This window comes from Mustela nivalis, assembly GCF_964662115.1.
Source record: "Mustela nivalis genome assembly, chromosome: 14".
Classification (NCBI taxonomy): Eukaryota; Metazoa; Chordata; class Mammalia; order Carnivora; family Mustelidae; genus Mustela; species Mustela nivalis.
In genome coordinates this window covers 11,665,618-11,679,956 of record NC_139033.1, presented here as the reverse complement: position 1 = coordinate 11,679,956, position 14,339 = coordinate 11,665,618, and the positions used below count along the sequence as shown (strand labels likewise).

The 14,339-nt window shown below is 48.8% G+C and overlaps 2 protein-coding genes across 2 annotated transcripts in view; one reads left to right on the top strand and one right to left on the bottom strand.

The window, feature by feature from the left end:
- CCDC63 (coiled-coil domain containing 63) overlaps window positions 1–5,314 on the top strand; it is a 29,313-nt gene extending 23,999 nt beyond the window's left edge. Inside the window, exons 10-11 of the mRNA XM_082698463.1 lie at window positions 2,791–2,994; window positions 5,112–5,314. Coding sequence (XP_082554589.1) covers window positions 2,791–2,994; window positions 5,112–5,257 — 350 coding nt within the window. The 3' untranslated portion in view covers window positions 5,258–5,314. The remainder of the gene's footprint in view (window positions 1–2,790; window positions 2,995–5,111) is intronic.
- Window positions 5,315–6,033: 719 nt separating this feature from the next.
- MYL2 (myosin light chain 2) lies at window positions 6,034–14,070 on the bottom strand. Its single transcript, XM_082698581.1, has 7 exons — window positions 13,987–14,070; window positions 12,418–12,507; window positions 10,254–10,329; window positions 9,043–9,147; window positions 8,359–8,437; window positions 8,222–8,270; window positions 6,034–6,221 (listed from the first exon to the last, which is right to left on the bottom strand). The coding sequence occupies exons 1-7, from the start codon at window positions 13,987–13,989 to the stop codon at window positions 6,123–6,125; spliced, it is 501 nt and encodes a 166-aa protein (XP_082554707.1). The 5' UTR covers window positions 13,990–14,070; the 3' UTR covers window positions 6,034–6,122.
- Window positions 14,071–14,339: the final 269 nt, after the last annotated feature.

The window sequence follows — 14,339 nt, the reverse complement described above, 5'->3', positions numbered from 1 at the left end:
AAAAAAAAATTAATGAGGAGTAAGCCCAATACACACCTCAATGTTTGTTGGGAAGATTAAATAAAATTTAATTGTAGAAAAACTATATGATCATGTCAGTAGAGACAGAAGAAGTGTTTGACAAATTCAACATCCGTTCATGGTCAAGATTCTTGACAAACTGAAACTAGAAGGAAACTGTCTTAACCTTGAAGGGCGTCTACAAAACACCAATAGTTGGGGGCACCTAGAGGGCTCAGGTAGTTAAGTGTCTGCCTTCAGCTCAGGTCATGATCCCAGGGTCCTGGGATCAAGCCCCACATGGGGCTCCCTGCTCAGCGGGGTGTCAGCTATCTCCTCTCCCTCTGCCCTTCCTACCCATTTGTGCTCTCTCTTTCTCTTAAGAAAACACAACAACGACAACAAAAAAGCCCACAGCTAACCTCACCCTTAAGGGTGATAATTTGAGTGTTTTCCCTCTAAGATCAGGAACAAGGCGAGAATGTCTGCTCTCGCTGCTCCTACTCAGTATCACAGTGGCGGTCCTAAGCCATGCAATAAGGCAAGAAAAAGAAATGGAAAGCATACAGGTTGGAAAGGAAGAAATAAAGTGCTCAGAGCAGTGCCTGGGATGTAGCCGATACCTATGAACTAGAACACACATTTCTAGCCATAGGCCTGAGCCCAGGGTGGAGGAGGAGGGAGGCACCTCCCACAGATCGTGACAATTTGAAATGAATGGCTTACCCTGCTCTTCGAATAAAACCTACGGTTCTTAATACAGTCTGGGTTTGGGAGTTTCCCATCATGCCCCCTCCCCCATGAACCTCCTGCCAGGTTCAGTGATTTGCTAGGAGCCTTATAAACTTAGCATATAGTGGTACTCATGGCTATGATTTGTTAGAGCAAAAGGATAAAAAGCAACATCAGCAAAAGGCAAGAGGGGCCCGGGGTGAAGTCTGGAGGAAGCCAGGGGCAAGCTTCCAAGAGTCACACGGGATGTGCTAATCCCCCCAGCACTGTGTTGTGACAATGTGGGTGAAATGTTGTCCACCAGGGAGGCTCACTAGAGAAGCTCACAGTGTGGGGAAAAAACAACAACAACAACAACAACAGGTGTTTAGCAGAAACATGTTTTGTATACACAGTTTAGGCACATGGAGCTGCTATTATCAGTTAATGATGATAGGAACCTTCCTGAAACCCAAGTTCCCTGATGCTAGCCTGGGGCCAACCTGGGAAGCAGGCCCTTCAAAGGACAGCAGTCAGGACTGCTGTGTTAACTCTTTCCTGCCCACTGCCTATCCGGGTCTGCACAGCCTGGCCCTTCCTCCCTCATCCTACTTCCGTCCCTGCTTACCACCTCATGGCACACTCTCCTGCATATTCTTGCAACCCTCCGCTCAACGCATTCCCACCTCAGGGCCTTTGCACAAGCTGTTCCTGGTATCCTTGTCTTAGAATTCTCAGATCTCAGTTTAAATGTCCTTTCTGCAGAGATGCCTGGGTGGCTCAGTTGGTTAAGCTGCTGCCTTCAGCTCAGGTCATGATCCCCGATTCCTGGGATCAAGTCCCACATCGGGCTCCTTGCTCAGTGGGGAGCTTGTTTCTCCCTCTCCCACTCCCTCTGCTTGTGTTCCTCTCTCGCTGTGTCTCTCTCTGTCAAATAAATAAATAAAATCTTTTTAAAAAACCACATCGTATCCAAATCCAGTGGTTACACAATCTAGATAATGATCATCAGGATAACAAGGTTCCTTGGTAAATTTGTCTTTCTCTCCGTCGTCTTCACACACACTGAAGCTTATGGGCTTCATCAGGTCAGGATCTGCATCTTTCTAGTTACTGTTCTTGTCCTTTTGGTTCTCCTCATGCCTGGGGAACTTCCAGCACTGCGCTTGGCACGGCAGGTGTCTGATAATCATTTGTTGAGTGGGTGAATGAGCGCACCACTCTGGTGACTGAAACACAGAGGAGGGACAGGTCCCCAGAGTAGGCTGCTCAGAGAAACGTTCCTGCAGGGGGCAGAGCCCTGATCCAAGTCTTAAAACGCCAAGAGGCATTATTGGGGGAGGGGTGTAGGGAAAGGCCTTCTGGGCAGAAGGAATAGCCTGCATGAGCAAAGGTGGGGAAGCCTGAGACAGAGTGTGTACAGGAGAAAAATCAGTTGTAGGGGTGCCTGGGTGGCTCAGTGGATTAAGTCTCTGCCTTCGGCTCAGGTCATGATCTCAGAGTCCTAGGATTGAGCCCCACGTTGGGCTCTCTGCTGGGCGGGGAGCTTGCTTCCCCCTCTCTCTCTGCCTGCCTCTCTGCCTACTTGTGATCTCTGTCAAATAAATAAATAAAATCTTTTTAAAAAGAGAGAGAAAAATCAGGCATTTAAGGGGCTGCCCGGGGCTCCTAGTTTTCGGCGTAACCCAGTGTTTCTCAACCTCCCTCACTATTGCCTCTTTAGGAGTCTTTTTAGACATGCTTTCCCCAGTTGTGGTCCTCAGGCAGTTTTAACACTCTTGGTACACTATATAGTCGTTTATGTTCTGTATGTATATCTGTTTTATAAAGTCAGGTGGGGTTTTTTGTTTTGTTTGTCTCAAAACAAGTTTTCCTCTTGGGATGAGATTGCCTCCCCCCCCCCCCCCCCCGCCCCCGAGAATGCAAGGCGTAGCCAGTGAGAGACGCCTCATCCTGTCCCTTCCCTTCCTCTCCAGCAGGGGGCGTCACCCCCAATCCTACCCCCCCCACCCCCCCACCCCCACCCCCGACCCAGGTCTCTGGGCTGCCATCTTGGTTCTGATCAGTTTTTTTTCCCAGCCATCATCGAAAAGAAGACCAATGACCTGCTGCTGCTGGAGTCCTACAAGCGGATCCTGGAAACGGAAGGGGCAGAAACCGAGACGCAGCCGCCCTTCGTCAACCCCTTCTGGGGCGGCTCGGCCCTCCTTAAGCCTGCAGAACCCATCAAGGTCATCCCCCCAGTGTTCGGGGCTGACCCCTTGGGCGAAAGGTTGGATGAAGGTGAGTCCTTGTCCTCCCACGACCTGCGCAGGTTGCTAGGAGACCTGTGCTGGGGAGAGTCTGCAGTGTAGAGCCTCAGTTTCCCTTTTTGAGCCTCATTGGGTTCCACTGTGGCTGTGGCCCTGGACCTGTTTCGCCGGGGGGATGCTTCTCCCTACAGCCCAATGAAGACCCCGGACTTTAGAGATCCTGGATATATACATATTTTAAATCACTACTTTGTGACCATTTAAAATGAACCTTAAAATGTCCACAGTCTACAAACTGGCAGCCCACGAGAATCCCTGATCCCGCCTTTCACCCATGCCCCTGAGTCTTACTCCTCCTGTGACCACCCTTGGGCCGCCCCCACCGTGTCCCCCAACCTCCTAGCTGAAGCAGCTGTGACTTGGCTAGTGACTGGACCCAGATGCCTAAGTGGCCCCCAAGGCCAGGCTTCTTCCCAGGCAGAAGTTCATGACGCTCCCCTCACTGCCGGAGGCAGCCCTTCTTTCTGGAGGTGGAGAGAAAATCAGCCCCATCTGGGTTTGGGGGGGCAGTGTGGCCCCAGGGGTGACAAGCCTGAGACCTGGATACACCCATTAGGCCCTTAATCTCAAGAAACATTTACTCAAGTAGGATGATGTTCACTGCAGCCCATCGTCCTACTTGAGTAAATGTTTCTGGAATTACTGTTCACCGATCCATGCATGGGAATGCTATGCTGACACAGAAAAGAATGCATTGGGACCCTATACATTCCCTTTCTTATACACACAGGGTATATAAGTTATAGATATAATTGTGATATATATGGATTATAGGAATATATATATATATATATATATTCAGTAGTCCTCAACCAGGAGTGATTTACCCCTCAGAGGATTTCTGGCAATGTCCGGAGATATTTTTGTTTGGCGCAGCTGGGAGGTGGGGGGTGCTGTGGGCATCTAGTGTCCAGGAATGCTGCTAAAAATCCTACAGTGTACAAGACAGCCCTTGACAGCCCTGATGTATAATAGGGCGAGAGATGTATATAATGGGAGAGAGAGAGACAGAGAGGAGGAGGTGGAGGAGGGGGAGTGAGGGAAGGAAGAAGGGAAGGTATGATATGTTATCATATCTGATAACACATGTAAAAACAAAGGATTTATAGGCTGACGTACAGTGGGTTCTTGTGATTTACAGAGAACTTTGCATTTCTAAGTTAAACAATTCTGTATTGTTTAAAAAAAATTTTTTTTTACAATGATCTTGAACATCTTTAGTAATCAGAGGAAACTGGATTAAAAAAAAAAAAAAGTTGTCCCACTTCTCTAAGTAGCCCTTCAGGCGTGCGGGTGTGTCAGTGATGGGGTGGGGGAGTAGGGGAAGAGTGCCAACACACAGATGTGTGCGCGCACATGCACACACACACACACACCCCCTCCTGTTTGATTTAGTCGAGGCAACCAAAACTTAGCAGGAGTAAAAGCTGGGTCTGGCATTAGCCACCCTAACACCGCTTCCCTTGGGCCTTTGAGTTCTTAAGAGGAGGGTGGCAGGACCCAGCTGCTCGTAATGCTGCCCTCACAAGGTCAGGAACTTGCAGATGATGCCTTCACTTCTGCTCAAGGGAATGTTGATAATCATTGGGTTCTCTTAACACTAGTCTCTATGGCCCATATGTGTGAATTCAAAGGGATACCCCCTCTGAACAGATTGTGAAAAGGGGCCCCTTCTGTGTGGACATGGTTTGGCAATTGAGTGGGGGTTGGTTTCAGCCCATCCATTCACTTGTCTCCACCAGATGTCTGTGCAGTCTACATCCTGAACAACTGCACATGGTGGCCCTCTCTCTTTGACATTAAACTAAACTCACCGTCACATTCTCTTCTGGGATAAAAAAACAATCACTGTCTTGTGCATCCCTGTGCAGTACATCTTTACTGATGCTTTTCCTCCCTGAACCTCAAGAATGCACACACTCCACTCCCAGCAGTGTGGACAGTCCCCAAACCACACCTGGACATCCTTGCCTTGGGCGTCCATGAATGGGGCAGAGAAGCACCGTCCCTGGGAGGGAAGCTATCTACACCCACCCCACGCTGGGACTCATTTCCAAACTCCTCACACACGTCCTGTCTTTGATGCAGTCGAGCAGCCCCTGGACCACAGCAGCCTTCAGCAGCTCGTGTTCAGCAACTACATTGCAAGAGAGTTTCGAAGCAGGGACTTACATTCAGAGAGCACACCCGAGAAGGGGGATGATCCAAGGCTCAGGAAGAAGTTAACGGGTTGAGACAGACGGGGCTACATTTGTACCTTAACCAGAGAGAATAAATGTTTTCTTCCATAATCCTTGTGCCTCCTCACACTCATTACAAAGAGACTGGACTAGGCTTCTGGGAGCCACCCTGGGATGGGGTAGAGGAATTAGGACAGAAGAGCTGAGACAGAAAGCAAGACTTGTATGAGGTCACCATGACTCCTGAAACGCCCTGAGATTGGGACGAGAACAAACAGCTAGTACTTCTGAAATTAGAAATTAACCTCTGATAGTTAACAGATGTGATTTTTTTTGCCAAATGAGCCATATTCTTAGAATGAAGGTGAGGCCTCTTCTTCATTTCTCGCGGGGCCTGTCTAAGCACATCTATGGGAGAAACATTCATCCTAAAGGAGAGGATGGCAGGGAAGCTAGGCTCTGCAGAAAAGGGCTGTGGTCCTCTAGTTAACACTCCAATAAATCGTGGCCCTTGATAGAAACAGTCCTGAGTGGCTGTGGAAGATCTATTTCAAATAAAGAGTTACAAGGATTCAATAATAATGACAGCAGGGGCATCACTCGCTCATACTCTGCCTTCATGGGAACTAGCAAAGGATTCTCTTTATTCAAGGCACTTCTGTCAGAGAAACACCAGGAACAAATACACAACATCCTGTTTATTTGAACACAGCTTCGGGATGGATTTTTAGCTGCGGGATGTGTGGCCGCGTGGTATCGATAGGCCACTGAGGCTGCAAAGAAGATGGAAATGGTTAACAAGGCAGCCACACAGCTGACAGGCCAGTAGTAGGGACGGCAGCATCACCGGGCAAAATGAGAGACAGCAGGGACCACCTCCCCACCGAAGACAAGCCCAGGGTTGGCTGGCGAGCCCCTCTCAGTCCTTCTCTTCCCCATGGGTAATGATGTGCACCAGGTTCTTATAGTCCAAGTTGCCAGTCACATCTGGGGGGAAGGCGGCGAACATCTGGTCAATCTGTAATGAGGCAGCAGCACGTGCTCAGTGTTACGGGAGGGAAAGCAAGAGGGACCACCGTGTGCGGGTCCCCATGCCGAGCCAGAGGCAGCAGGGTGGGGTGGGTGTGGGGACACGACGCTCCGTTCCCCCTCCAGGAAGGCCTTGTTACCCCACTGCTGCAGAGAGCTGTCAGCCCCAAGGTCATGGCCTTCCTGGGCGGGGCAGCCCACAGCCAACTGATCAGGGTGGGATCCAACCTGGGGGCCTCGCTCCATGGCTCCCTGGGAGGTGGGGTGCAGCCAAGACACTCTTTGGGCCTGAGCTGGGGGGTCAGCAGCTCCCTCCGTGCCTCCCTCCTTCCTTGCCCGCCCTTGCTTGTCTGCAGGTGCTGACCCCACGGGCTGTCCTGCGGGGATGTTCTTGGGAACCCAGCCCATAGCAGGTAAAGCGAGGATGACAAATGCATGTACACAAAGGGGCTGAGCAGGTTGTGTAAGGGAGCAAGGGGGCCTGCTGGGGACTGTGGCTAAAAACAGTCGTACAACCCATCCAGACAGAGCCAGCCAAATGCAGCCAAATGCGCTAGGAGGTCAGACTTTTTGAGGGAATTTGATTCTTGGAGGGAAATGAGAAATCTAGATTTTTTTTTCAACGTGCAATTTCCACATTTAAAAAGTATGGACAGGCGTCTGGGTGGCTCAGTGGGTTAAAGCCTCTGCCTTCGGCTCAGGTCATGATCCCAGCAGGGAGCCTGCTTCCCTCTCTCTCTCTGCCTGACTCTCTGCCTACTTGTGATCTCTGTCTGTCAAATAAATAAATAAAATCTTTAAAAAAAAAAAGTATGGACTAGTTATTTTTTAAAATATCTCTCAGCTGGGGTGCCTGGGTGGCTCAGTGGGTTAAGCCTCTGCCTTTGGCTCAGGTCATGGTCTCAGGGTCCTGGGATTGAGCCCCGCATCAGGCTCTCTGCTCGGAAGGAGGCAGGAGGCCTACTTCCCCACCCCCTCTCTGCCTGCCTCTATGCCTACTTGTGATCTCACTCTCTCTGTCAAATAAATAAATAAAATCTTAAAAAAAAATACCTCTCAGCCAATACTAGCTAACACTTAACACTGTCCTTGTCATATACTTCAACACTTTATACACCTTAACTGGTTTAATCCTCACAGCGTACTACCAGGAATGTTTTATTACCCTTCCTGCTTTATAGATGAGGGAACTGAGGCACAGGGAGGTTAAAGAGCTTGACCCAAGTCACCAGGCTGGTAGGAGGTGAAGGCAGGCTCTTTCAAGTGCTTGAGTTTCCGGGGGAAACCTAAATACAGTGTTTAGTGAAATGTGGAAACTGATGGCTTCAAGCCTGAGAAGGGGTTATTTTAAATACTTCACTAATAATATCAACAGGGCCGTTGATATTATTAACAGGACTTCGGGCAAATTAGCAAAAGTGCCCCTTCTTCCAGGCATATTACTGCCCCTACCAGAAAAAGTCATATATACGGCTTAATGTGTGTGTGTGTGTGTGTGTGTGTGTGTGTGTGTGTGTATAAAACAGACACTTTACTGCCATCTGCTGGAACACAATTGAAACCAGCAGATAACTGGGTAGTGTATTTTACGAGCATAACAGCCAGAAGAATTGCACAGTGTGGAACCTACATGACAGTATGTGGCCCCCTGCAAATGACCCTCACTCCATCAGGAAATTGGTGCTCAAACCAGGGCTCCGAGCACTGTGAAGAAGGTGGACCTAAAGTCAGACAGACCTAGGTTTGAATCTAGGCCCCCGCATTTAGCACTGGTGATGTCCTTTCAGGCAAGTGACTAACTTCCCTGGGCCTCAGTTTCCCCATCTATAAAGGGACAATACTAGTAGTCCCTACTTCATAGGGTGGTTGAGAGAATGATATGAGGTAAGGGGCCCAGAAACAGGGTCTCTGTCAGTGTGGGGTCAGGGGTGTTTTAAGAAAGAGGGTCACACAGGAGCTAAGGTGATTGTGTGTCCAAGATGCCATTACCTCCTCTTTGGAAAATCTCTCTGCCTGTGTGGTCAGCATCTCCCGAATGCTGTCAAGAGAAAACAGCAGTTGTTGGCACCAGGTGTGTCTGTGGGAAGCAGGGAACCCCCACGTCCGCCCCTACACATCCTACTCACTAATCAGCCTTGAGCACTCCTTTGCCTTCAGGGTCAAACACTTTGAATGCGTTGAGAATGGTCTCTTCGGGGTCTGCCCCTGAAAGAGAGAACAGGGTTGAACATGCCGTGGGTGGCTGGGGACCCACGGTACCCCAGGAGGCAGGGCCCAGCTCCCTCCAAAGATGGAGGGGCCAAACCCAGGCTGTTTTGCTTGGAGGAAAGGCCCTGCCTTCCTCTGAGCGCTGAACCTTGGTAATGAGAAAGAGTGGGCTGGGAATCCAGTCACTTCTGAGCAAACTCGTGCTGAAACGTGAATCTAGATTTAGAAAGGCTGGGATTTGAATCATAACTCCAGCATTTGCTAGCTGTGTGGCTGTAGGCAAGTGGCTTTCCATCTCTGAGCCTTAGACCAGAGGTAAGAAGAGAACCTTCCTCCTAGAGGCTAAACGAGGGAATGCATCCAACGTGCGTGGCATGAGGTCTGGTCTAGCTCAGGGTAAGACTTGGAGCAATGGGAACTGCTGCTTTTATTTTTTCTCCCCCCAGGGTTACTCTGTCTTCATCTCCTGCCAACCCTTGTCTGCCCTCCTGGTGCCCTTCATGCCCAAAGATGAAAATACACACACACACATACACACACACACAGATGCACAAATGCAGACACACATGAATATACATATATGGACTTACACATGAACTTACCCTTAAGTTTCTCCCCAAACATTGTTAGGAACACAGTAAAGTTAATTGGACCTGGAGCTTCCTTGAGCATTTCATCAATTTCCTCATTTTTCACGTTCATACGCCCTACATCAGGAAACACACAGTCAGAGCCCCCCAGGCTGGGTCAGAAATAGCTCTGAGGACCCTGGCATCTGCCCTCGTAATTACACTGGAGGGAATCTAGAATAGGGACAATCAGAGATGGAGTGGGCATGATCAGATTCACTGGAAAAGATGTTCTCCACAGTGTCATTTATAATAGCCAGACAGCTGGAAACAGCCCAAACATCCAAATGAGGGGAGGGGCTAGCTATTTTTATAATAGTGTCTTCAGAACCCAGGACATTTTAAACAGATATTTTAACTTTTTACTTAAATGGGAAATGCTCATATTATAAATTATCCCTCTCAGTTGGAGGTGAGAAAGACAGATCAGAATCACCTGAGGGAACTTTTTCTGATTATAACTGCTGTAACCCACACAGCCTTAGAGATTCTGATATTAGCATTGGCCACAAGCCCATATAGTGCCTTTGTGCAAATCTTTAAAAGCCACTCCTTCTTAAGATAATTTATGTTTTAAATATAAAAATCTGCAGTGGCTTCAGACATGAATAGTAATCTGTAGAATGGTGTAGTGCACAACCTGCACAGCTGTTCATGGTGGCACTGAGTTCTGGGAGCGGGAGTGGAGAGGGGTGAGTGGTTGCAGGTTGGACACATATATTTTGAAAAAGCTCCATATACTCATGCTCACACTGTTGAGATGTTGAAGAGGTGAATCCAAAATAGAATGATTCTAATCTTCAAACAACCACAACAAAAAAACCCACAAAAAACCAGATGTACCTAGAAAAGACTTAGAGGCTGAAATGTGACAGTGGAATGTGACCTAATGGTTTTCTTCTTTATACTTTTCTGAATTTTGCAAATTTTCTACAGCGAGCTGGCATTGCATTCAAAATCACACACACACAAAAAACCATTTTAAAAGAAAAATGAAAAATATGTCAAGACACTTAAAAGCCTCAACACTTTGCTGTCTTCCGAAGCTTGTCTTAAAGGCCAGCCATGATTGAGCTGTTTCTTTGAAAAATGACAAGCTCTTGACCTTTACAGTGGTCTTCCCTTCCACCCCTCGGGAGGGTGGGCTAAGGAGACCCTCCTGCAGGCCTGGCAGGGGGACATACCGAGAGCAGCAAAGGTGTCCCTCAAATCATTCTTGTCAATGAAGCCATCCCTGTTCTGGTCCATGATGGTGAAGGCCTGTGGAAGGGGGGAGGTTGGTTGGTCAGCCCAGGAGTAGTTGAATGGAGGAGCCCAAGAGATTGGGCTATAGTCTGGGGGAAAGGAGATTCTGGGATTCAGGGAGCATGAAGGCCATGAGATCGAGAATCAAAAACTGGAAACTGCCTGGCCGTTCCTTAACATGTTAGGCATAGAGTTACCATAGGATTCAGTAACTCCAGGGCTAGGCGTTTACCCAAGAGAACTGAAAACATCTGTCCCCATGGAAACCTGTGTCTGAACGTCCTAGCAGCTTTATTTACAATAGCCCCAACCTGGAAACCGCCCACGTGACCATCAACTGACGGATGGATCCACCGTGGTCCAGCCCCGTGATGGACTCCTCCTGAGCGAGAAGAAGGGAGGAGAGTCTGACACCTGCTGGGACACAGGACACGGAGGAGCCTGGCTCAGGACACTGAGTGAGAGAAGCCACGGCAAAAGGCCACGTGCTGTACGATGCATTTCCACGAAATGCCCAGAACAGGCAAATTCATGGGGACAGAAAACAGATGGGCGGTGGCCAGAGACTGGGGGAGGGGGGCAAGGGGAGTGACTGCTAATGGGTACGTGGTTTCTTTCTGGGGTGAGGAAACTGTTTGGAAGTCACAGCTCTGCGACTTCAGTAAATAACCACCGAATCGTGCTCGTAGCATACAAAGGTGAATTTGGGATTGTGTGAATTACATCTCCACGAAATTGTTATTTAAAAAATCAAGTTAATACCTGGGTCTCCTCGCCCACCCCGACCCCTACCACCAGAGCCCAGTTAGCTATAAAACGGGGCTGGTAATCTTTCCCAGGGAGCACCCAGGAACACTCCCAAGAGCCTTTTAAATGCCCAGGTCAATTTACAAACGATTTATCCTTTGCATGGTTTTTTGAGTTCTTTGCAGCTGTTTCTGAAAGTATTTGCACCCCCTCCCCAAGCCCCTCAGCAGCTGATCTCATTCAGAGATTGAGACAGGGTGAGGGGGAAGGGGCGTGGCGTCTTCTCCCTGCAAGGTGACAATTTCAAGTTCAGATATGAATATTTCGTCCTGGGGATTCTCTCCCTGGTGGCCTATGGGACACAACATTCCTGTGATCTGAACATTAGTGAGGACAAAAGGGTACAAGTGTTCACGGCCCACTTGGAGCCCCAAATTGTTTCCCTTTTGATACAGAACCCACCTGGCTCTGCGGTGTATTTTCCTCTAAAGGCCCAGGTGGGAGTGTGGATGACTCAGTGTGAGCCATCACGACTGCAGGAAAATTAATTCAGAGTCTATCCTTCTAAGCCTGCGGGCAGTGGCTTAATTTGGCCTAATTGGTACTTAGGTTTACTTAATAAGGCTCACTCCCATAGAATGCGATGGCGTTTCCACCTGGCTAGTGTTCAACAATGGGGGACTATATAATTTAAAATCCAAGAGATACTCTTTATCATCTCTCAGTTTGGCAGAAATCATATTTTAGGCTATTAATATCCAATGTTGACGGAGGTATGGGGGCAAATGGCACTTTTTCCTTTTGAAAAGTCTGATGGGGGCAGGGATTAGTACAGCATTTCTAGAGGACTGTTGGGTCTGGTTTTTAGTTCCTTGACCCAGCAGTTCTGCTTTTAGGAATTTACCCCAAGGAAACAAGCAAAGATGTGTTATTCATAATCGTAAAACAGTCTAAACAAAGGTAACCTGCAACCGTAGGGGGTGGTTTCAATACATGATAGAAAATGTTGCTGAGGAATTGCCCAAAGAAAAATAGCAAAACAGTTTAAAAGTATATACGCGCAATACAAAAATGACAATATCAGAATGTTAACTGATTATGTCTGGGTGGTGGAACTGTAGGTCGTTCCCCCACACCCCACCCCGCCAATATTTTCAATAAGAAACGGGCTTTGCTTTGATGATCGAAAAAAATATTAAAAATAATTTCTTTAAATAGTCCACGCACATGTTGAGGTGGGATCTGGCGTCGTTTGGAGGATTAAAAACATCTAGCCCCGAGGTTCCTTCCGGGAGCGCGTTCTCTCTAACAGGTGGGAATCTCCCTCTGGGCGGAGTTTTCAACAGCTGCACCCACCTCCTTAAATTCCTGGATCTGGGTCTGTTCGAACATGGAGAACACGTTGGAATTGGCGCCTTCTGCTCTCTTCTTGGCTTTCTTTGGTGCCTGGAGGGGGTTGCGAGGGAGCATCAGTGAAAGGAGTCAGAAGCTGGGGACTTAGAGAACTAGGTCAGGTGGTCTTAGCTCTGAGCGGGCCTCAGCTGCTCATCTGTGAAATGGGGGTATGAGGCCCACACTCATCTCCAAACGGCGATATTGGAGGGATCAGAGGACACGGAATCATGTGTCCCTAAGCACGCTGGTTCTGCTGGAGCTGTAAGCCTTGCAGAACCTCCTTTGCAAACTAGGGGAGGTGGGGAAGCGTCTCCGTCTCCGGGGAAGGAGGCAACACTTTCGGACCAGCCCCAGCAAGATCCAGCCGCCTTTGTTTCTGTGCATGTCACAAAATTTCCGTAATGCACAGAAGGAGGATTGATTGGAGGGGGCGGGGAACATCATGCTCGCTAAACCATGAGGGACACCCTTATGAAATGACACTTTTTCAGGGTGTTAAAACCCACTGCTCCCCCCACCCCCATTCTCCTTTGATCCCAGCGGCAGCGAAATCTCCAAATCTCCGCTGTAAATGTTCTGTCCTTGCATAGGCAAACAGAGCAGAGCAGAGCCGAGGTAACTTTTGTCCCCACCCTGCCCCATGTGAAATAGAGCAAATGCTTGAACACCATCCATACGTGATTTAATTTAATCCCCCAGTCAACTAGATGCGATTTTTTTGGCAAAGATTTTATTTATTTATTTGAGAGAGAGAGACTGAGAGGGGAAGAGAGGGAGAAACAGGTTCCCCACTGAGCAGGGAGTCCTACGCGGACCTTGATCCCTGGACCCCTGGGATCATGACCTGAGCCAAAGGCAGACACTTAACTGACTGAGCCACCCAGGCGCCCTGCTACTACTACCATAGCCATTTTACTGGAGAGTCAGCCTGGGCTCAGAGAGGTTGGGTCACTTGCCCAAGGTCACACAGTCACAGAAAGGCAGAGCGGAATTGCACTCTGGAGTCTGTGCTCTTAACCATTCCCCCAGGCTGGCCCTGATTTGGCAGCTCCTTGCTTTGGGAGGGGGGCGGGGGACACCTAACCAAACAACCCAGGGAGAGAGGTTTTAAATTTGCAAGTTCAAAAGGTGAAAACAAAAAGATTCTTTTCCCCAGCTGCCTGAACAAGAGAAAAGAATTACAATTTGATCCTTAAAAGCGTTCAATCCCATTTTGCAAGCCCTGGGAGTTATTGATTCCTCGAGAGGTCAGTAGACAAGCCATAAAAAAGCCAACTCTCTTATTTTGTTTTTGCGAGTCCCTGGGAGCTGCTGTTATTTGTGGCTTATCGGGGCATTGATTGGGGTTCCTCTGTGCGCACATACCAAGCACTGCTTTTTTCCCCAGGGTCTGGAGCCCTCAAAAGCCACCTTTCGCCCCCTCCCCTCTTGTCCTCTACTCACAGGTGCTGTTTCCTAACCCCCCCACCCCCCCCACCTCACCCCCACCCCCACCCCGCGGCATCACACCTCAGAGCCCTCACTACTCACCATTTTGGAAAGGACACTGCACTGCTTCCCAAGAAGAATCCCTCGGGCTGCCTAGCTCTCCTCAGCTGGGGAACAATAAATACTTCCTCTCCATGTTTAAAAATAACCCCATGACCACTTTTGGCAGTAATAGGTGAGGCGGACACCACCTAAGGCCCCCCCAGCCCATGCCGTTCTTCTGAAGTAAGGGGAGCTCATTCTCCACCCAGTGACACATGAGGCCCAAAAAGGCACTCAAGGTTAAAGAGACAGGCGGCTGGGTCACAGGGAAAGATGCAGCACGCTCTCCGCAACACTTGGGCGGCAGGCACTTGTGCTTGTCAATTTTGAGAAAGAAAACTGCAGAGAGGAGA

Coding starts and splice junctions, on each gene's coding strand:
- MYL2 (XM_082698581.1), bottom strand. Junction 10,330..12,417: donor AGATCCAGGAATTTAAGGAG/GTGGGTGCAGCT, acceptor CCCCTTCCACAG/GCCTTCACCATCATGGACCA. Junction 8,438..9,042: donor GTTTGGGGAGAAACTTAAGG/GTAAGTTCATGT, acceptor TCTCTCTTTCAG/GGGCAGACCCCGAAGAGACC.